General features: G+C 48.2%; 1 protein-coding gene across 1 annotated transcript in view; it reads left to right on the forward strand.

Annotated features, from left to right (window-relative positions):
* The first annotated feature begins 4,015 nt into the window (after positions 1-4,015).
* The window catches only part of shisa10.1 (shisa family member 10, tandem duplicate 1), a 96,933-nt gene continuing 78,501 nt past the window's right edge, over positions 4,016-22,447 (forward strand). The window contains exon 1 of the mRNA XM_078209738.1: positions 4,016-4,389. Coding sequence (XP_078065864.1) covers positions 4,326-4,389 — 64 coding nt within the window. The 5' untranslated portion in view covers positions 4,016-4,325. The remainder of the gene's footprint in view (positions 4,390-22,447) is intronic.

Consider the following 22,447-nt stretch of genomic DNA (forward strand, 5'->3'; position numbering starts at 1 on the left):
GAATCGAACCTGGGTCCCTGGCATTGTGAAGCAGCAGTACTAACTGCACAAGTATGTGAGTAACTTATTTAAGATTTGATCCTGAGACTAGCAGGAACATTGCTTGAAGCATGCATGTTTTATTATCGTTATAAAATAAATTATAATACAGAAAGAGCTGAAATATTTATAGCACAGTAAAAGAAGAAGTACAACCTGTCAACATCTACATGGTTTTCAGATGATAAGACTCAAAATAATTTTGTGGTAGCACGTCCAGTCTTGCTCTGAAAACATTGTAACTAAACTAGGCTTTACATCTTCTTTATATATAAATTAAACCACCCATTATATCATTGGAACTTGAGCCTGCTTACGTACCTTCATGTCAATTGATTTCAACATTTTCCAAAACAAAGTAGTCTCCAAACCATTCTCATAAATTCCCAGATAGGCATGTAGAGTCAAACAACACTTCTCAGGCTGCGAGCCCATAACACGAGATAACCGCAAGAGACAAAATGTCTCCTGGTGTAGGTGTACAAGGACAGTTACACAAAGTGCTGACAACTTTGAATTTAAAAGGCCTATGAGAATCATAGAAACTTGCAGCAAGAAGTCATTCAGCCCATCATGCCTGTGTTAGCCCATTGAAAGAATCAACTTGCAATCAAAACTCGTCATCACCTTGAAAATCTTGCCTGTTCCAAGAAGAATATTTCTAACCTTTCCAAACAACTTAAGCCCCTGATCCTTGATAAAATCCCAGTAAACTTCCTGTGTACCTTTTCCCTCGTTCCTGAAGGACAGTGCCCAGAATTGTCAGCAATATACAGTGATATGTAAAGTTGCTTTTATATTCTATGCCTCTATTAATAAACCCAAGTAAACTTACATATGTTCTTTTTATTCATTCATGGGATGTGGGCATTGCTGGCTGGGCCAACATTTATTGCCCATCCCTGAGGGCATTGCAACCACATTACTTTGGATCTGGAATCACATGTAGGCCAGACCAGGTAAGGATAACAAATTTCCTTCCCTAAAGGACTTTAGCAAACCAGATGAGTTTTTACGACAAATGGCAATGGTCACTTTTAATGCCAGATTCTTTATTGAATTCAAATTTCACCATCTGCAGTGGTGGGATTCGAACCCAGGAGCCGGAGCATGAACCTAGGTCGCTGGACTACTAGCCCAGCGACAATACCACTATGCCACTGCCTCTACTTAACCACCTTATTAATGTGCTCTGCTACCTTTAAGGATCAATGTGACACCAAGTTCTCTCTGCTCATCTACACTTCTTGAAGTTGTACCACTTCCATTTGCTGTCTTTCTATATTAGTCATTCAAAATGCATCACTTCACACTCCTCTGCATTGAACTCTATCTGCCATGCCTTTTCCCATTTAAGTTTCATTCTGAGGCCTACAACAATGCACATCACTACTTACGATATTGCCAGGTTTCATATCAACTGCAAACTTTATAATGCTGTTCACCTGTTCACCCTATACCTGAGTTTGGGTTGTTCACAGCAAAATGGAACAACCCAAAACTGACTCTTGTGGAATATCAGAGCAAACCATCCTCCAACCTGAAAACCCCTCATCTACCACTGTTCCCTGCTTCTGTCACTGAGCCCATTTCAATTCCACACAGCCATTTTCCTCTTACTTTCATGGGTTACCATCTTCTTAATAAGCCTCCCGAGTGGAAATTTGTTCAATGTCTTCTGAAAATCAATGGATACATCAACATTGCCAATGGTCCCTTGATCAGCCTTTAATGTAGCTCATCAAAAATTGAATCAAGTTAGTCCGACATGATTTGTTTTTATCTAACCTGCACTGGTGATTAACCCACACCTTTTCAAACTAAAGATTATTTTGTTCTCAATAATGATTTCCAATAAATTCCCCAGCACCAATATTAATTGTCCAGCAATGTAGTTTCCTGATTTATCCTCTACCTTCTACTGCAAAATCTGACAAGTGACACCATCTGGTCATAGAGTCATAGAGGTTTACAGCATGGAAACAGGCCCTTCAGCCTAACTTGTCCATGCTGCCCTTTTTTTTAAAAACCCCAAAGCTAATCCCAATTGCCCGCATTTGGCCCATATCCCTCTATACCCATCGTACCCATGTAATTACCTAAATGCTTTTTAAAAGATAAAATTGTACCCGCCTCTACTACTACCTCTGGCAGCTTCAACTGGTCCTCCAACTCTGACCTCTTCTGCATTCCCCATTTCCTTCACTCTATCATTGGTAGCCATGCCTCCAGTGGCTCAGGCTCTAAGCTCCAGAATTCCTTCCCCAAACTTCTCCATGCCTCTTTCCTCCTTTACGATGCTTGGTAAAACCAACCTCTGGGATGAAGCTTTTGGTTACCCCACCAATTTGTTGTGCGCCATCCGTTATTGTCTGATTAGGTCCCTTTGAATCCTCCCCACTCAACTATGTTTCTTTTTACATCAACGACACAATGGGAGGGATTTTCTGGCCTTCCTGCAGTGTGTTTCTCACGGTGGGAGGTGGCACACCATTGGTCAGCGGTGGGGTCTTCTGGTCCCACTGCTGTCAATGGAATTTCCCATTGACTCCACCCCACGCCACTGGGAAACGCGTGGCGGGGGGTACATCGTCAGTGGGGCCAGAACATCCTGCTGACATGAACAGCCGGAAAATTCCAGCCAATGTCTTTATACTTGTAGAACTGCAAGTTATGTTGTTGATGTTTACTTTAGAATAGACCATCCTTCTTCAGCTGCTTTATCAATGAGCTTCCCTCCATCATCAGGTCAGCAGCATTCACGAATGACCACACAATGTTTAGTGCATTTGTGACTCCTCAGATACTGACGCAGTCTGTGCCCACATGTAGCAAGTTCTGGATAACATTCAGGCTTGGGTTGATATGTGGTATGTAACATTCATACCTCACGTTGCGTCAAGTCATGATCATCTTTAAACAAGAGAGAATACAATCATCTCTTCTTGATATTCAATAGCATTACTGTTGCTGAATCCCCCACCATCTTCATCCTGGGGGTTACTATTGACAAGAAACTTAACTGGGCCAGCTAAATAAATAGTGGCTACAAAGGCAGGTCAGAGGCTGGGAATTCTGCAGCAAGTAACTTACTTCCTGACTCCCCAGCCTCTGTCCACAAGGCAGAAATCAGGAGTGTGATGGAACATCCTCCACTTGCCTGGGTGAATGCAGCTCCAATAACACTCAAGAAGCTCGACACCATCCAGGACAAAGCAGTCAGCTTGATAAGCACCCCATCCACCACTTTAAACATTCACTCCCTCCCAACACCAACGCGCAGTAGCAGCAGTGTGTACCATCTACAAGATTCACCGCAGCAACTTCTCCAATAGAACTGTTCAATCCTGCAACCTCTACTCGTTGGAAGAACATGGGCAGCAGATGCATGGGGGCAGCAGGTGCATGGGGGCAGTAGATGCATGGGGGCCGCAGATGCATGGGGGCAGTAGATGCATGGGGGCAGCAGATGCATGGGGTCAGCAGATGAATGGGAGCAGCAGATGCATGGGGGCAGCAGATGCATGGGGGCAGCACCGCCTGCAAGTTCCCCCTCCAAGTCTTACACCATCTTGACTTGGAACTATGGCTGAAATTTTACTGCCCCGCTCGCCACGGGAATCGGAGCAGGCGAGGGGCGGACCATGGAAAAGTCTGTTGACCTCGGGCGGGATTTTACGGTTTCGGGACGAGCGAGGCAGTAAAATCCCGCCCATCATCCCATCACTTGCTGTTGGATCAAAATCCCTGAAACTCTCTAACAGCACAGGGGGGGGGGGGTCTACCTCCCCCACATGGACTGCGGTTGGTTAGGGGGTTCAACCCTTGCCAAGCACTCTCAGATCCCAAGAACGAATGCAAAACAAAAGAAATTAGCAGCGATACCATCTATTTGGTCAGGCTGCTGGCTGAGTTGATAAATAAAGCCTGTCTGTCTTGTTTACATTTGCTTAGCAAATGATCCTGTAATGTTCACGTGCGAGCTGTGGGAGGCAGTGTGTGTGTGTGAACTTCGGAGATGTTTAATGGAGAAGCCTTTTCAGGGATGAGTCACGGAAGGTCCCTCTCATGACTGGAGAAGTGGATTAATCAGCCGAAGGCTGCGGTCTCTCCAGCTCTGTGGGTTCTGCTCACAGCGTTAGTGAGTTAGCTGGTGGCAGACTGCAGTGGGGGGGTAGCTGCCCTGTGAACAGTGCTGGGCTGGGCATTGCTGTCTGCTCGGGCTTTCGCCTCTGTGCCCTTTAAAAGGCTGGATTGGAGAAGTTTAAAGGGGTTGATCTGACCAAATGGCGTCTACATGCCTGCTCACTGCCAGCGCCCTGTGGTGTTCAGTGATAGTTTTACCACTGGGTGAGTTTTTAATGTCTTAAAACATCCGTTTACGATTAATACGATTCCACGTCGACTCGCAAACTCTCTTATCTGTTGTCCAAGAGGCGGAGTTTTGCTAAGATGTCTAACTTTTTCTTTCCAGTTGACTCAACCGAATTAATTTCGTGTTTTTATTTTAACCCTGAATCTGGACCACGTCAGAAAATCTATATTTTTTAAAAAAAGGTAATTTGATTCCCAGAATAGCTCAGTGATACAAACATGCTGATTCATACGGATCAATAACGTACTTGGGAGACACCCTGTTGTCGCCCAGCCCACCTGTAATTTTAACCAGGTTAATGGAAATGCCTGCCCCCTTTGACCCAGGATTGCCATCTACTGTGATGGTCCCTGTAGTCAAATTGCCAACATGTTCTTGTCCAGGCTCCCGCACACATGTGACCACTTGGGCGAGGTTCTGAACCGTGACACAGCTCTGCCTCTTAATCTCCAGGCAAGGAAGCAGGATTTATTTGTGGCTTACTGCAGTAAAAGGTTTTTTTAAAAAGAAAATCCTCAGATTGTTTGGAGATGATATCCATATTGCAATTTGCCCAGCCTGAGCTACAAGGAATGCCCTTTGTCCAGAAGCCAAGTTAAACAGCTGCATGGCCCTCCCATGATGGATGTGGTCACACAAATGTGAACTGTGCTATAAAAGTATGCTACCTACTCACCAGTGAAATCAGTTGGCTGTTCTCTGTGCACTATTTAAGTAGTTGACCGCACCCTCAGTAAGTTGTTGAGTTAGCATCTAGAGTCCTGAAGGGTGGCTTTTTTACCATGTGATTTTCCTTTGTAATGGAAAGAAATGTTTGATACCACTTCTTAATGCGTCCCAGTGCTGTAGATGAATATGTTTTACATACTTTGCTTTCAACATGTTGAGACTCTGAGCTATGTTTACTTCCCGCTAGCTAATACATTTCTGTTCCAGTTGAGTGCCATGATTATGCACTCAACAATATATCGAATGTAAATGAAAGGAAATAATATGCAGCCTTTCTTCAAAAATTCAAAAACATCAAAAATTCCTTCTATTCAGTGAGTGTCTTAATAACTAAATTACATGAAAAATCCCCTATATTCGTTTCGCTTATTAAGAACTAAATTGCATCAAAAATCCCCGATTGTATGTTCAGTTTGTAACTAAGTTGGGTGGGCATTGCATGTGATCAGGAAAATTACATTTTTGCCTCTAGGGCTCGAGATTAAATATAATCTGTACTCACAAAATAATACCATTTTGCTGCAAGATTAGACATGAAATGAACTTTAGTCATACGCCTTTAATGGGTAGGAGTTTACAGCTTAAAAGTACCCAAAGTTTGGCTCAACTGTTTACCTATTCATCAACGGGATGTGGGCTTCGCTGGGTAGGTCAGCATTCATTGCCCATCCCTAATTGGCCTTGAGAAGGTGGTGGTAAACTGCTGACTTCATAGAAACCCAAAGTGCAAAAGGAGGCCATTTGGCCCATCGTGCCTGCACTGATAATCCCACCCTATCGCCGTAACCCCATGTATTTACCTTGCTAATGCCCCTGACACTCGGGGACAATTTAGCATGGCCAATCCACCTAACCCGCGCATCTTTGGACTGCGGGAGAAAACCGGAGCACACAGAAGAAATCCACGCAGACACGGGGAGAATGTGCAAACTCCACACAAACAGTCACCCAAGGCCGGAATTGAACCCAGGTCCCTGGCGCTGAGGGAGCAATGCTAACCACTGTGCCACCATGCCCCCCCCCCCCCCCCCCCAACGCCTTCATAGAATCATAGAATCCCACAGTGCAGAAGGAGGCCATTTGGCCCATTGAGTCTGCACCGACCACAATCCCACACAGCCCCTATCCCCGTAGCCCCACGCATTCACCCCTCTAATCCCCCGACACTAAGGGGTAATTTAGCATGGTCAATCAACCTACCCCACACATCTTTTGGACAGTGGGAGGAAACCAGAGCAGCAGGAGGAAACCCCCGCAGACACAGGGAGAATGTGCAAAACCTCCCACCAATGCCTTCTTGGTTACAGTGTGAAAATTAAGAAAAGCATTTCATTTTGGTAAAGTAGCTTGCCACGCCATACCTGATTTGGCACCCTTGGGTATCTGTGGCATCAGCTATTTAGACTCTTTGCTCGGCAATACTCGCCCTAAATCTCTCTGCTTCTCGACTGTCCCCTTGTTTAAGGGGTACATTAAACTCACCTCTTGGATCAAGTTCCTGTCCTAATATCTCTTTATGTGGCTCAGTGTCAGATGTTGCCTGATAACCCTGCTCTGAAACAACTTGAAATGTTTTACTATATTAAGGTTCTATATAAATGCAGGCTGTTGTTGGTTTATGTGGACACTGGATGGCAAGTTTGGAAATCAAATTTTCCTTCCCAGCACTGGCTTCCCTCAACTTGATTTAAAAAAAAAACAAATATATATTTAAGAAGAAGAGGATATTATCTTGAAATGTTCCTATAAATTGTTGTGAACGCAACATATTAAAATTTGGAAATGTTTTGTTCCATTACATTTATCTGTTAACACATCTTGCATTTCTATAGCTCCCTTAGTGTACTAAAACATACCAAGGTGCTTTTGCGGGAGCAACTGTCAAATGAAACTTGACACCCAGGCTCATAAGGAGATATTGGGACAAGTGACTAAAAGCTTGGTCAAAGAGGGATATTCTAATGAAAATCTTACAGGAGGGGAGAGAAGTTCAGGAATAGATTTCCAGAGCTCAGGGCCTCAGCAACTGAAGACATGGCTGCCAAAGATGGAGAGAAGAAACCTGGGAATATGCAAGAGGCCAGAATTGGAAGACTGCGAATTCAGTTCTGGCCTCGGGTCAATGTCTGTGTGGAGTTTGCACGTTCTCCCCATGTCTGCGTGGGTTTACTCTGGGTGCTCCAATTTCCACCCACAGTCCAAAGATGGCTGGTTAGGTTCATTAACCATGCAAAATTACCCCTTGGTGTCAATGGGACTAGAAGGGTAAACACGTGGGGTTACAGGGATGGAGCCTGGGTGGGTTTGTTATCAGTTCAGGCTCGAATGGCCTCCTTCTGCACTGTATGGATTCTATGATCTCAGAGGGTTATAGACCTTGGAGGCCGTAACCGGGATGACTGGAGGGATTGGAAAACAAGGATGAGAATTTTAACAAAGTGGTCTTGCTGGACCGAGAGGGCCAATGTAAGTGAGTGAGCATAGGGGTTAAGAATTCCTGATCGGTAAGGGAATTAGGGGTTATAGGGATCAGGTGGGTAAGTGGAACTGATCCACTTCAGATCAGCCATGATCTTATTGAACGGCGGGGCAGGCTCGAGGGGCTAGATGGCCTACTCCTGCTCCTATTTCTTATGTTCTTATGTTCTTAATTGGATTGACTGACGTTGTGGGGTGTGGTGGTGGGGGGGTGATTGGGGGTAGAATCCATTGCTGGTTTACTAGTGACGTGTCAATGGTCTAGCTCCAAGTGTCTGAACAACTTCTTGCTGCTGCTCTTGCAGACAGTGATTTTGCCATCTATTGCAGAGGGCATGAGCAATATGAAACATGGGTAATCAGCTCCATTTTTCTGATTTAACAGACTGGACTCCTAGAGTTGATGGGCTGAACTTTAATCCATTCGCTGTAGAGGCATCTGACAGTGAATTAGGAACCTGGAAGCTGCAAAGCATTTGTCTGTGGCTTTTTACCGCAGCCACGATATTTGCATCTGACTTGACCTATCAGAGTGAACAGGTGTATTGGCGACTGGCAGCAGCAGTCTATTCCAGTGAAACAATTTAAAGAAAGTATACAAGGAGACAGGTGGCGCAGTGTTTAGCACTGTTGCCTCACAGCTTGAGGGACCCGGGTTTGATTTCAGCCTTGGGTCACTGTCTGTGTGGAGTTTGCACATTCTCCCCATGTCTGCGTGGGTTTCCTCCAGGTGCTCCAGTTTCCTCCCATAGTGCAAAGAGGTGCTGGTTAGGTGGATTGGCCAGGCTAAATTGGCCCTTGGTGTCAGGGGGACTAGCTAGGGTAAGTGCATGGGGTTGTGGAGGTGGGGCCTGGATGGGATTGTGGTTGGTGCAAACTTGATGGGCCGAATGGTCTTCTGCACTGTAAGATTCTATGAAGAGTCTTCAGACAGTGCAAGAAGCTACAGGAGTTGAGACATAACGTGGCATGGCAGCATTACACTTCAGTTCATGACATTGTGCAGTGAAAACAAGTAGAAGAAGCCTGTTTCCAAAAACAAACGGGGAAGATTGGAAGTGGGTCAGGAGCCCAGCAGTCCGAATGTCATCCCATAATCATGAAGACAGTGTGGCAGGAGATTCAAGGACTGGATCAGAGCCGGGAAGGTGAGTGACCTGACCCATTTAATCATGCATCTAACCTCAAACAATCTCTACCTTCCCTTCCCTTCTCTTGCATCTCGTTTCACAAAACTGTACATGTGTGCCCATCCCTCTCCGTTGAGTCACCTCTTCACATCGCTAAGCTGACCAACCACTGCTGACATTTACTGCAATGTCACACATGTCCCACCAGATCATTGCACAGCTCCTTAAATTGTCACGAACAGATACAGAAAATCATCAGAAAGGCGAGTGGAATTTAGAGGCCTAGAATACAAGGGCTAGGAATCATGTGTCAGCTACATTAAACCCTGGTTAGACCACACCTGGAGTACTGGACCACACTTTCAGAATGATGGATTGGCCTTGGAGGGAGGGCAGTGTGGGTTTACGCGAATGGCACTTGGGATGCCAAGGGTTAAACCACGAGGAGACATCACACAAACTGGGGCTGCATTCCCTACAATTTAGATGGTTATGGGATGATTTGATTGGAATTTTCAAGTGATTAAGGGGAATAGAGAGGATAGATTGGAAGAAACTATTTTTTGCTGATTGGAGAACCTTGCATTGATGAGCTGAGTTGAAATATTAGAGTCAGAGCTTTTGGGAATGAAATTAGGGAACACTTTCTCATGCTAAGGGTGGTAGAATTTTGGAACGCTCTTCCACAAGTGTCAATTAAGGCTAGATCAATTATTAATTTTCAAATGAGATTGATATTTTTGTTACCCAAAGTTACTAAGGGATGGGGGGGTAAAGGCCAGTACATGGAGTTAGGTCACAGGTCAGCCATGGTCCCACTGAATGGTAGAACAGACTTCCAGGACTAAATGACTGACTTCCGTATCTTTGTCCATAAATGCTACTCTTCCATCCTTTGGAAACATGAGTCTATTCTTTCTCCCCATGGAGCACAGGATACAAGGAGAGCCAGAGAATCTGAGGTTGCCCTCCAGCCATCTCCATTTTAATCACTGCAGGGAGATGGCCCTGGAGATAAGCAAGGTCTTGGCATGCCTGTTGGTTGGAGATGGAGAGATGGCTAGGCTCTCTCTGCTACCTGTTAACACAATTAAATATCCACGCTGACACATGACATACAACATTCCTATTGACTTGGCATGAGCAGCCACTGAAAAGTGACAAGATGTCAATTGAGGACTCGGCACCCCCTCACTTCGTCAATTCTAATTTATGCCTTTCATCTTTAATAGGTCTTGCAAGCATCTCTCAGGAAGTGAAGTGAGAGGAGGATGGAGACTCCTTGGAGGAAATCACTCACTCTGAGAATGAATCAGCATATCTGTGCAGATACACAATGACCACCAAGACAATTAGTTGGATACTCGCACTTCACAAGTGAGCAGGGGTGGGTGGTAGAGCTGGATACAGCAGTGAAGAGTCTCCATTGGAAGATGCAGGAATCTCCATGTTCTACTTAATGGGCCCAGTTCCTGAGCTTTGGAAGATCTTTCATGATGAGGACAATTCTGGAGCAGCAGTAGAAAACGTGTGAGGTTCTGTCAGTATTTCCAGAAAGACTGCACACCAACGGAGAGAGATTGGAGGAGTCCATCTGTAACGTTAGTGCCATGATGTCTCGGGCCTTTGTGCTAACATTCACATTCATGGTAACCGAGTACATACTGCTCTGACCAATGGCCTGTACATACAGATTATCGATGATTGTGGAAAGCCTTGTCTTGGCTGTTCAGCACCTCACTGAAGTCAGACAAAGTATTCTACAGCCCTTGGCTAGAGTGGATGTACAGGTGGGCCAAAAGAGGGAAAATAGCATCTGGAAGTGGGGACTCTGCTCAAAGCACTCCCACATCTCAACCCTATCCTTCAAAGCCCCTTATACTGCCAGTTGCAATGCTCCTGCACAGGTATCAGTGAGGCAGTCTTTGGCAGGGTCCCCCTGGCCTATAAGACCCAGAGGATGTTAGCCGAGGGCATCTAAGCAGCTTGTCTCCTGCCCTGCGGAAACCACAGGGTGGGCACCATGTAGGAGTGGCAGAAAAAAGAATATAAAGAATTAGTAGTTGTATAAGTGTATAATGGGGTTTAACACAGTGCGAAGTATTAATGCACCCCCCAAGGCAATGAATTTGGGGTGGGGGGCATTTAATTGGGCAGGAGGGTTTAGGGAGAGGACTCCGCCACCTTCCTGCCCTTGCCTGATTAAGTCCGAAGTGGAAAAGTACATGGATGGCCTTATCACTCAGATACTAACTGAGACCCTTAAGGGGGCAATTATTGCACATTTAATGGCCTCAGCTTGTCACGACGCCAGTCAGTTAGCGGGAAGTGTGGGAACATGCAAAAGCTTACCTTCAAAGATTATTTTGTGGGTCTCTGGGGTGGAGGGTGATGGGGATCCCTCTTTCGAAGGCATTCAGTGCCTAATTGTTGGACCCTGCATCAGGAAGAGCAAGGTGCCATGGAGCCAGACTGCCCCTTTCATCCAGCCCCTGTCTCCCTCCCCAATCAGTGACCCTCCCTCTCTCACCTGTGGCCTGGGTTGCTAGGCCACACAGACCTCTGGTGGGTTCATTACTGGCAGCAGCCATTGCACCCAATGGCAATGACGGGCATCGGAGGCGACCTCTGCGTGGCTAGAAGCTCTCCAGGGAGTAGGATTTCTGCCCCAGGGATCCTAAGTCCATTGTAACAATGTCCGAACTCTGCTCAGTGTTTTATTCACTCCAGCATTTATTTCAAAGCTCCATTGTCCCATCCTGCCAAGTGGCTATCTGCTCTGTGAAGACTAGAACAAGTTAAAGGTGAGCAATGGGTGTATATTTAAAGCGATGGTGTTTTGTGCTGGCGAAGAGGAGGGAGCTCAATGTGTTCTGAAGTTGTGTGCCAGTTGTCTGCAGTGCCTCAGTTGAATTGAAACATGCCTGAATTAATTTGTCTTGGGCATCTTTGGCAGCAATGTCTGTCACTGCTGGTGCCCTATGAAGAGGAAAAACATGCAGCATCTTCCTCTGCTTGGGAGATCCAATCCTCACTGGTGTGCAATGTTGTGCAGGGCACAGCAGACCATTATTGTTCTGGATTCCCTGGCTGCTGTGTACGAAAGGCCACTCCCATAAACTTGAATCACATCTTCAGCATCCCAGTGGCTTGCTGACCTCTGAACATCTGGTGGTCATGAGGCTTCTTGTTGTATCTTTTCTGGGTGACCATAAAGTTTTTAAAGTTTATTTATTAGTGCCACAAGAAGGCTTACATTAACACTGCAGTGAAGTTGCTGTAGTCACCACACTCTGGCGCCTGTTCGGGTACACTGAGGGGGAATTTAGTATGGCCAATGCACCTAACCAGCATGTCAGGGACCCAGGTTCGATTCCTGGCTTGGGTCACTGTCTGTGTGGAGTTTGTACATTCTCCCTATGCCTGCGTGGGTTTCATCCGGGTGCTCCGGTTTCCTCCCACAGTTCAAAGGTGTGCAGGTTAGGTGAATTGGCCACGATAAATTCTCCCTCAGTGGACCCGAACAGGCACCGGAGTGTGACGACTAGGGGATTTTCACAGTGACTTCATTGCAGTGTTAATGTAAGCCGACTTGTGACTAATAAACTTTACTCTTTTGGACTGTGGGAGGAAACCAGAGCATCCGGAGGAAATCCACGCAGACACGGGGAGAACGTGCAGACTCCGCACAGACAGTGACCCAAGCCGGGAATCGAACCCAGGTCCTAGGCACTGTGAGGCAGCAGTGCTAACCACTGTGCCACCGTGCTGCCCATAGGGTTCCTCATTGGTATTATCTGCCACCTCTTTAGAGGGTAGCAGCACTTACCTGCAAGGAGCTGTCCACTAACTGAGGTGTAAGTATTCCAGAGGCTTGACAGGTGCAGGGTGAACACATCACGGTGGCATCCCGGGGATCTTGCACCAACAGAGATGATGACCTATTGTTGGTTGCAGATAAGCTGATAATCGATGGAGTGGAATCTCTTTTGGCTGATGGAAGTTAGAGGCTGATCTGGGGCTCCTTTGTCAGTTGTATAGTTGATGACTCCCTGTAACTGCGGAAATCCAAGTGGCAAAGTTGAGTGCGCACTCATTCTGACCCAGGTGAGGATTTCCTGGAGTTACATTTTAATTAAATCCTAGCTATTTAAAAATTGAACAGAAAAACCAATGGCAGTACAAAATAGATGCTGGAATTGAAATCTCTTGCTCATGTTCATTTTTTATTAAAAATCCAAAACTTGGCTTGGTGGATCCCTCAAATTATCCCAGCCTTGGGGCAGAATTCTTCCATGCCCCTACTGGCGGGTTCAATGGTAGCGGGGGCACGGGATTGGTGGGGGAAGGTTATAAAGTCAGTTTTACACTGGCATGAATTTCTCACGGGATTTGCTGTCAAGGCGGATTGGGAAAACCTGCTGGAGGCCAGCGTGAAATTGAATTGCATCCTGCAAAAGGGATACAGATGAAGATGTGACCATGCACGCCTGATTCTCCATGGCACCAGCAGTGAAAACATGCTGGCGCAAAACACGTCTGGAACAACATGGCATGCAGATATCGGGACTCGCCTGAACAATGCCAGGGCTGCGTTCTAGAGTGCAGGATGGAGGCTGCTGGCAACACTGGACCCTGGAACGTCTCAGCAGTTGGGCCGGGGGAGCATCTGCTGGTGACCCTTCCAGATTCAGTGTCCTGCAGAGGGTCCATCTTCCAACCTCAGGATGTTCCTGGAGTTCCATCTTCTTTCTCAGGAAGTCCACCATCTTTGTTCAATAGAGGATCAGTGATGTTGGGTGCCTTTTCAAAACGGTGCCCGGATATGACAGTGGACTGTGCGCTATCAGGCCTGCCCTGCCACGCAATATAGTGCAAAGTAGACTATTGTGTAATTAATGGGAGTTGGGGCCAGAAGATTTGACATATTTTCCCACCAGCCTCTGCAGCGGGAAATATTCCACCCCTCTCCCCCCCCCCCCCCCCTCCTCCCCGCCATGGAGCTTAGCCCCACCCAGATGGGAGGTTTCCACCCTTAGAATTTAGTATGACTCACCTCTGACCGATAGCTTCATTCAAGGCAAAAGCAGGTTAGAAAAGGATGCTATGTTCCCAAATCTGTGGTCCATGGTCGCCCCTTCATGAAACACAGTGAGCAGGCTTGCGGAAGTTATCCTATCATTTTAAAATGTTCTACCAAAATTTAGCGGTGGGCTTAATCAGGCCAACGGAAGAACTTCTCATTTTAACAATACAAACAATTTAAAACCACGCCTTTGGGAAGGACAGGTGAAGATATTGGAGCGGTTCCAGGATTTGGAGCATTGGGAGGGGGGGGTGTGTGTGGGGAGGGAGATTGGCATAACTAGCAAGGTGAGGTATTCGCCACTCCATCCTTCAGTGATTTTCTTTTGAAGAAGTCGTCGTTTCAGGATTTTAAGATTCCTTTAGGAAGGATTGGCACATGACTGGATTCTTCAATTATGGATTTTATCAGAGCTGTCATTTTGTAGTTTGTGCAGTGCAGGAGGAAGTGGGTCTGTTCAAAGTTACTTCCTGCGTTTCGTAAGGAACAAAATTGCCTGACAAACGCTCGGAGATTGAATTTGGGTGGGGATGCGGAGTGTGTAATTAAAGACTTGTCCTGGCATCGCACTTACTGCCAGATGCTCAATTACATCTTTATTTGAAAACGCGCTGTTAGTTTTTCCTCCCTTTCTCTAGGTAATGACTCCATGTGATAGGAGGAGAAAAGATAACTTTTGCTGGCCTTACTCTCTCCGTACACCAGCTGCGGTTAGCACTGCTGCCTCACAGCGCCAGAGACCCGGGTTCAATTCCCGGCTTGGATCACTGTCTGTGTGGAGTTTGCACATTCTCCCCGTGTCTGCGTGGGTTTCCTCCGGGTGCTCCAGTTTCCTCCTGCAGTCTGAAAGACGTGCTGGTTAGGTGCATTGACCCGAACAGGCGCTGGACTGTGGCGACTCAGGGATTTTCACAGTAACTTCATTGCAGTGTTAATGTAAGCCTTACTTGTGACTAAAAAATAAACTTTAAAACTTTACCTCCTGCAGGGTAGGTTAACGGGCTAAACAAACCTTGTGTTAATTTTTCATGGCTTCTCTTTCCTGGACTTTGATTTTTGCGCTGCCAGGCAAGGTGGTGGAGGCGGACACACTGGGAACGTTTAAGACTTATCTAGACAGCCATATGAACGGAGTGGAAATGGAGGGATACAAAAGAATGGTCTAGTTTGGACCAGGGAGCGGCGTGGGCTTGGAGGGCCGAAGGGCCTGTTCCTGTGCTGTATTGTTCTTTGTTCTTTGTAACCTATCTACATAATTTGCAGCAGGGGTTGTGCTCAGTGTAATCGCATTACTGCAGAGTTCACCCTTTTTCTGAACTAGGTGAAATGTTTTGGAAGATTTCCTGCGGGGTAGGTTTTTGGACCTGCTGTCATTAGCCTGACACTCAGCAGAATAAACGTGAATACTCTTATTGCAGAACCGGCTGATGTAACATTTGTATTTGAAGCCCTGGATTAGTCCTCACCTTAACCATAGAACCACTACAGTGCAGAAGGAGGCCATTCAGCCCATCAAGTCTGTACTGACTCTCTGAAAGAGCATCTTACTCGGGCTCACTTTCCTGCCCTATCCCGTAACCCTGCGCATTTACCATGGCTAATCCACCTACCCACACACCCCTGGACGCTAAGGAACAATTTATTATGGCCCAATCCACCTAACCTGCTCATCTTTGGAGTGTGGGAGGAAATCCACGTAGACACGGGAAGAAGGTGCAAACTGCAAACCCCACACAGACAATCACCCAAGGCTGAAATTGAACCTAGATCCCTGGCACTGTGAGGGAGCAGTGGTAACCACTGTGCTACAATGCCGCTAGTTACCAGTTTTCTCTACTGTGTTCTGACTACAGTAGGATGGCCACAGAGGGCAACCCATCAACCCATCAGAGTCTCTGAGCTTTGATCTAGCATTCACCAGTACCCTAAAAGGCAATGAAGACAGGAAACGTTTGGTAACGGATATGTTATTCACCTAAGGCAAGATGAAATGCAAATAATAGTTAAAACTGTGCAAAGTGGGAGATGTGTTTCTGCGCCAAAGGAGGTTGTGAGTAGCAGGCATGCCCTTATTGATGAGGTGGAGATGCCGGCGTTGGACTGGGGTAAACACAGTAAGAAGTTTAACAACACCAGGTTAAAGTCCAACAGGTTTATTTGGTAGCAAAAGCCACACAAGCTTTCGAGGCTCTGAGCCCCTTCTTCAGGTGAGTGGGAATTCTGTTCACAAACAGAACTTATAAGACACAGACTCAATTTACATGAATAATGGTTGGAATGCGAATACTTACAACTAATCCAGTCTTTAAGAAACAAAACAATGGGAGTGGAGAGAGCATCAAGACAGGCTAAAAAGATGTGTATTGTCTCCAGACAAGACAGCCAGTGAAACTCTGTAGTTTCACTGGCTGTCTTGTCTGGAGACAATACACATCTTTTTAGCCTGTCTTGATGCTCTCTCCACTCCCATTGTTTTGTTTCTTAAAGACTGGATTAGTTGTAAGTATTCGCATTCCAACCATTATTCATGTAAATTGAGTCTGTGTCTTATAAGTTCTGTTTGTGAACAGAATTCCCACTCACCTGAAGAAGGGGCTCAGAGCCTCGAAAGCTTGTGTGGCTTTTGCTACCAAATAAACCTGTTGGACTTTAACCTGGTGTTGTTAAACTTCTTATTGATGAGGGCAGTCCTCAGTAAATCCTGACACAATATATTTAGTTACTTATCAGTTCGAATTGAACATAAGGTTTCAGATTCCTTCTCTTTCAAAATTAAGGAAATCTTGGGTCTCTGGTTAGTGCAGCTGCATGGAGTGGAGATTGCAGATTTGTGTTTAAACATGTCTGCACCAGGATCCTTTGTGACAATGCACTTATCTTCACTCTGGTTGCTTCTGGGCAGGGAACAGGAGGGACGGAGGTGGAGGTGTAATTAATGCTTAGACAGTTGGAAGAAAGCAAATCAATCCCAGTCAAAGTTGAGACAGCACCATGTGTGTGAGAAGGCATAAGTTCCCATTCGGCAAGTGCCAGAATTGCATGGATTTTTCTGTGTTTCTTTTTATCAATTTTACTTTTGAAGCAATGCATCCACATTATTTTACAATCTCCTTATCAGGCGCTTTTTCCATAACCATTTATTTATTTTTTGCACAGTTAATTCTGCTGAGGTGGTTCAGTTAGGAACTATTAGTTACCTGATGAACAAGGGAGTCAAAGGTTAATTGGGTGGGGGGGAGGGTGTTCGAGGCCGTCATCAGTTCAACCATGAGCTTTTAATGAATGGTGAAGCAGGTTTGAGGGGCTGAATGGCCTACTCTTGCTTCTAATTCATTTTTCCTTTGTCGACCTGCTGTGCCACAACCCAAAATTACAACAGGAGGGTGGGATACGCAGTGTACATGCAGAAGAATCAGTGGCTGGAATTTTACCATCTCCCGCCACGGGAATTGGAGCAGTGGACAATGGGAGGGTCTGTTGACCTTGGGTGGAATTTTACGGTTCTGCGACGAGTGAGGCTGTAAATTCCTGCCCAGTGTGTCTGCAGCCTTGGTGATAGTCGTACAGCACAGATAAGGCCCTTCAGCCCATTGAGTCTGTCATGTTTGACTCCAACATGAACTTCCAACCTCCTGTCCACACCATTACTAAAGACTGCCTATTTTGACCTCTATAGCAACGTTCAACTTTGACGCAATTCTCAACCCATCTGCTGCTTAAACCCTCCTTCATGTCTTTGTTACCTCTACCATTCCAACGCACTGCTGGCCTGCTTTCCAGATTCATTTGATAAACTTCAGTCATCCAAAACTCTACACGTGCCCCCCCCATCATACCATGTTATATTCGTCCATCGCCTGGTACTCACTGACCAACGTTGACTCCCGTTAAGCAATGTTTCAATTTTAAAACTCCCCTCCTTGTTTTCAAATCCCTCCCTGTAATCTGCTTCAGCCCCATAACCCTCCGAGATTCCTGTGCTGATATGATTCTTTCCTTTTCTGCATCCTGAGTTTTTGAATTGCACCACCACTGGTCTCTCTGCCTTCAGCTACCCAGGACCTAAGCTCTGGAATTTCCGTGCTTAACCTCCCCTGCCTCTGTACCCCTCTCTTCACCACCCTTCCGGGTGCTCCTTAACATTCCCGTCTTTGACAAAGTTTTTGTCTTCCCTAATATCTCATTTTGTGGTCGGGTGTCCAATTCTGTTTTCTAACATTTCGGTGAAGCTCCTTGGGACAATTTACTCTGTTAAAGGTGCTGTCTAAGTGAAGTCAGTTGTTGTTGGTGGGGGTCTTGGTTCTCCCTTTGTACCTAAATTAACAGTGTTAAGTATGAAAGTAGAAGAATGACACTGGGAAGTCATTTTGGGACCACTTTCCCAGAAGCAGGGTGGCAAAATGTACGAATGTCTGTAAATGCAGCTTGTGCCCTGGTTTAATGATGAATTCTTTACTCTCTGTCTCCATCGAGCACTTCTCTGCAAATGGCAGTGATTACGGATGGGAAATAATTGAAGAATATTACTCCGTTGAATGTAAAAAAATAAATTTGGAAGGACCCGTTGTAGAGACGGGTTTGAAATTCCTATTGGTGTGTCAGAAGTGCAGAAATCAGTAAAGTACACTAAGTTTAGCTGTCCTTGGGTAGATGATTGGAACAATGGTAGATAAAAGCATGTTTGCCTCAGCTTAACACGAGTACTCTGGAAAATATTGGAGGGGTGGGGAAATAGAGATGGGGGGGGAGAGAGGGGGGGGAGAGAGGTGGGGAAATGGAGTGGGGGTGTAGGGAAGGGGAGGGGTGGGGAAATGGAGTGGGGGAAGGGAAATAGGATGGGGATGGGGTGGGGAAAAAAGGTAGGAGTGGAAGAATGGGGCAGAGCGAAGAGGAATAGGGTAGGGGTGGGGAAATGGGGCAGAGCGAGGGGAAATAGGGTTGGGGTGGGGGAATAGGGCAGAACGAGAGGGAATGGGGCAGAGTGAGAGAAATAGGGTAGGGGTGAGGGAATAAGGCAGAGTGAGGGAAATAGGGTGGGGGAATGGGGCAGAGCGAGGAGGAATCAGATGGGGAAATGGGGCAGAGCGAGGAGGAATAGGGTGGGGGAATGGGGCAGAGCGAGGGGGAATGGGGCAGAGCGAGGGGGAATAGGGTGGGGGAATGGGGCAGAGCGAGGAGGAATAGGGTGGGGGAATGGGGCAGAGCGAGGGGGAATAGGGTGGGGAATGGGGCAGAGCGAGGGGGAATAGGGTGGGGAATGGGGCAGAGCGAGGGGGAATAGGGTGGGGGAATGGGGCAGAGCGAGGGGGAATAGGGTTGGGGTGGGGGAATAGGGCAGAACGAGAGGGAATGGAGCAGAGTGAGAGAAATAGGGTAGGGGTGAGGGAATAAGGCAGAGTGAGGGAAATAGGGTGGGGGAATGGGGCAGAGCGAGGAGGAATCAGATGGGGAAATGGGGCAGAGCGAGGAGGAATAGGGTGGGGGAATGGGGCAGAGCGAGGGGGAATGGGGCAGAGCGAGGGAGAATAGGGTGGGGGAATGGGGCAGAGTGAGGAGGAATAGGGTGGGGGAATGGGGCAGAGCGAGGGGGAATAGGGTGGGGAATGGGGCAGAGCGAGGGGGAATAGGGTGGGGAATGGGGCAGAGCGAGGGGGAATAGGGTGGGGGAATGGGGCAGAGCGAGGGGGAATAGGGTGGGGGAATGGGGCAGAGCGAGGGGGAATAGGGTTGGGGTGGGGGAATGGGGCAGAGTGAGGGGGAATAGGGTTGGGGTGGGGGAATGGGGCAGAGCGAGGGGGAATAGGGTGGGGAAATGGGGCAGAGTGAGGGGAAATAGGGTGGGGAAATGGGGCAGAGCGAGGGGAAACCTAGAACATAGAAAGCCACAGCACAAACAGGCCCTTCGGCCCACAAGTTGCGCCGATCACATCCCCACCTCTAGGCCTATCTATAGCCCTCAATCCCATTTAAATCCCATGTACTCATCCAGAAGTCTCTTAAAAGACCCCAACGAGTTTGCCTCCACCACCACCGACGTCAGCCGATTCCACTCACCCACCACCCTGAGTGAAAAACTTACCCCTGACATCTCCTCTGTACCTACCCCCCAGCACCTTAAACCTGTGTCCTCTCGTAGCAACCATTTCAGCCCTTGGAAATAGCCTCTGAGAGTCTACCCTATCCAGACCTCTCAACATCTTGTAAACCTCTATCAGGTCACCTCTCATCCTTCGTCTCTCCAGGGAGAAGAGACCAAGCTCCCTCAACCTATCCTCATAAGGCATGCCCCCCAATCCAGGCAACATCCTTGTAAATCTCCTCTGCACCCTTTCAATGGCTTCAACATCTTTCCTGTAATGAGGTGACCAGAACTGCGCGCAGTACTCCAAGTGGGGTCTAACCAGGGTCCTATAAAGCTGCAGCATTATCTCCCGACTCCTAAACTCAATCCCTCGATTAATGAAGGCCAGTACGCCGTACGCCTTCTTGACCGCATCCTCCACCTGCGAGGCCGATTTAAGAGTCCTATGGACCCGGACCCCAAGGTCCTTCTGATCCTCTACACTGCTAAGAATGGTACCCTTCATATTATACTGCTGCTTCATCCCATTGGATCTGCCAAAATGGATCACCACACACTTATCCGGGTTGAAGTCCATCTGCCACTTCTCCGCCCAGTCTTGCATTCTATCTATGTCTCGCTGCAACTTCTGACATCCCTCCAAACTATCCACAACACCACCTACCTTGGTGTCGTCAGCAAACTTACCAACCCATCCCTCCACTTCCTCATCCAGGTCATTTATGAAAATGACAAACAGCAAGGGTCCCAGAACAGATCCCTGGGGCACTCCACTGGTCACTGACCTCCATGCAGAGAAAGACCCCTCCACAGCCACTCTCTGCCTTCTGCAGGCAAGCCAGTTCTGGGTGGGGAAATGGGGCAGAGCGAGGGGGAATAGGGTTGGGGTGGGGGAATGGGGCAGAGCGAGGGGGAATAGGGTGGGGAAATGGGGCAGAGCGAGGGGGAATAGGGTTGGGGTGGGGGAATGGGGCAGAGCGAGGGGGAATGGGGTGGGGGAATGGGGCAGAGCGAGGGGGAATGGGGTGGGGGAATGGGGCAGAGCGAGGGGGAATAGGGTTGGGGTGGGGGAATGGGGCAGAGCGAGGGGGAATAGGGTTGGGGTGGGGGAATGGGGCAGAGCGAGGGGGAATAGGGTTGGGGTGGGGGAATGGGCAGAGCGAGGGGGAATAGGGTGAGGAATGGGACAGAGCGAGGGGGAATAGGGTGGGGGAATGGGGCAGAGCGAGGAGGAATAGGGTGGGGAATGGGGCAGAGCGAGGGGGAATAGGGTGGGGGAATGGGGCAGAGCGAGGGGGAATAGGGTTGGGGTGGGGGAATGGGGCAGAGCGAGGGGGAATAGGGTTGGGGTGGGGGAATGGGGCAGAGCGAGGGGGAATAGGGTTGGGGTGGGGGAATGGGGCAGAGCGAGGGGGAATAGGGTTGGGGTGGGGGAATGGGGCAGAGCGAGGGGGAATAGGGTTGGGGTGGGGGAATGGGGCAGAGCGAGGGGGAATAGGGTGGGGAAATGGGGCAGAGTGAGGGGAAATAGGGTGGGGAAATGGGGCAGAGCGAGGGGAAATAGGGTGGGGAAATGGGGCAGAGCGAGGGGGAATAGGGTTGGGGTGGGGGAATGGGGCAGAGCGAGGGGGAATAGGGTGGGGAAATGGGGCAGAGCGAGGGGGAATAGGGTTGGGGTGGGGGAATGGGGCAGAGCGAGGGGGAATGGGGTGGGGGAATGGGGCAGAGCGAGGGGGAATGGGGCAGAGCGAGGGGGAATGGGGTGGGGGAATGGGGTGGGGGAATGGGGCAGAGCGAGGGGGAATAGGGTTGGGGGAATGGGGCAGAGCGAGGGGGAATAGGGTTGGGGTGGGGGAATGGGGCAGAGCGAGGGGGAATAGGGTTGGGGTGGGGGAATGGGGCAGAGCGAGGGGGAATAGGGTTGGGGTGGGGGAATGGGGCAGAGCGAGGGGGAATAGGGTGGGGGAATGGGGCAGAGCGAGGGGGAATAGGGTGGGGAAATGGGGCAGAGCGAGGGGGAATAGGGTGGGGAATGGGGCAGAGCGAGGGGGAATAGGGTGGGGAAATGGGGCAGAGCGAGGGGGAATAGGGTGGGGAATGGGGCAGAGCGAGGGGGAATAGGGTGGGGAAATGGGGCAGAGCGAGGGGGAATAGGGTGGGGAAATGGGGCAGAGCGAGGGGGAATAGGGTGGGGAAATGGGGCAGAGCGAGGGGGAATAGGGTGGGGAATGGGGCAGAGCGAGGGGGAATAGGGTGGGGAATGGGGCAGAGCGAGGAGGAATAGAGTTGGGGTGGGGGAATGGGGCAGAGAGGGGAAATAGAGTAGAGGTGGGGAAATGGGTGGGGCAGGGGAGAGGTGGGGTGGGGAGATGGGGAAATAGGTCAGGGGCGGGGTGGAGAAAATGTGGGGGCAATTGTCGCAAAGAGGAAATGATTAGAAACAAAGGAGGGATTGGAAGCGTAAAGTACATAATTGTGAAACTCTCAAAAAGCCGTGGCTTTAAAGAAAAATTGAAACATTGAGTTCA

The sequence above is a fragment of the Mustelus asterias genome, chromosome 3 (genome assembly GCF_964213995.1).
Source record: "Mustelus asterias chromosome 3, sMusAst1.hap1.1, whole genome shotgun sequence".
Taxonomy (NCBI): Eukaryota; Metazoa; Chordata; class Chondrichthyes; order Carcharhiniformes; family Triakidae; genus Mustelus; species Mustelus asterias.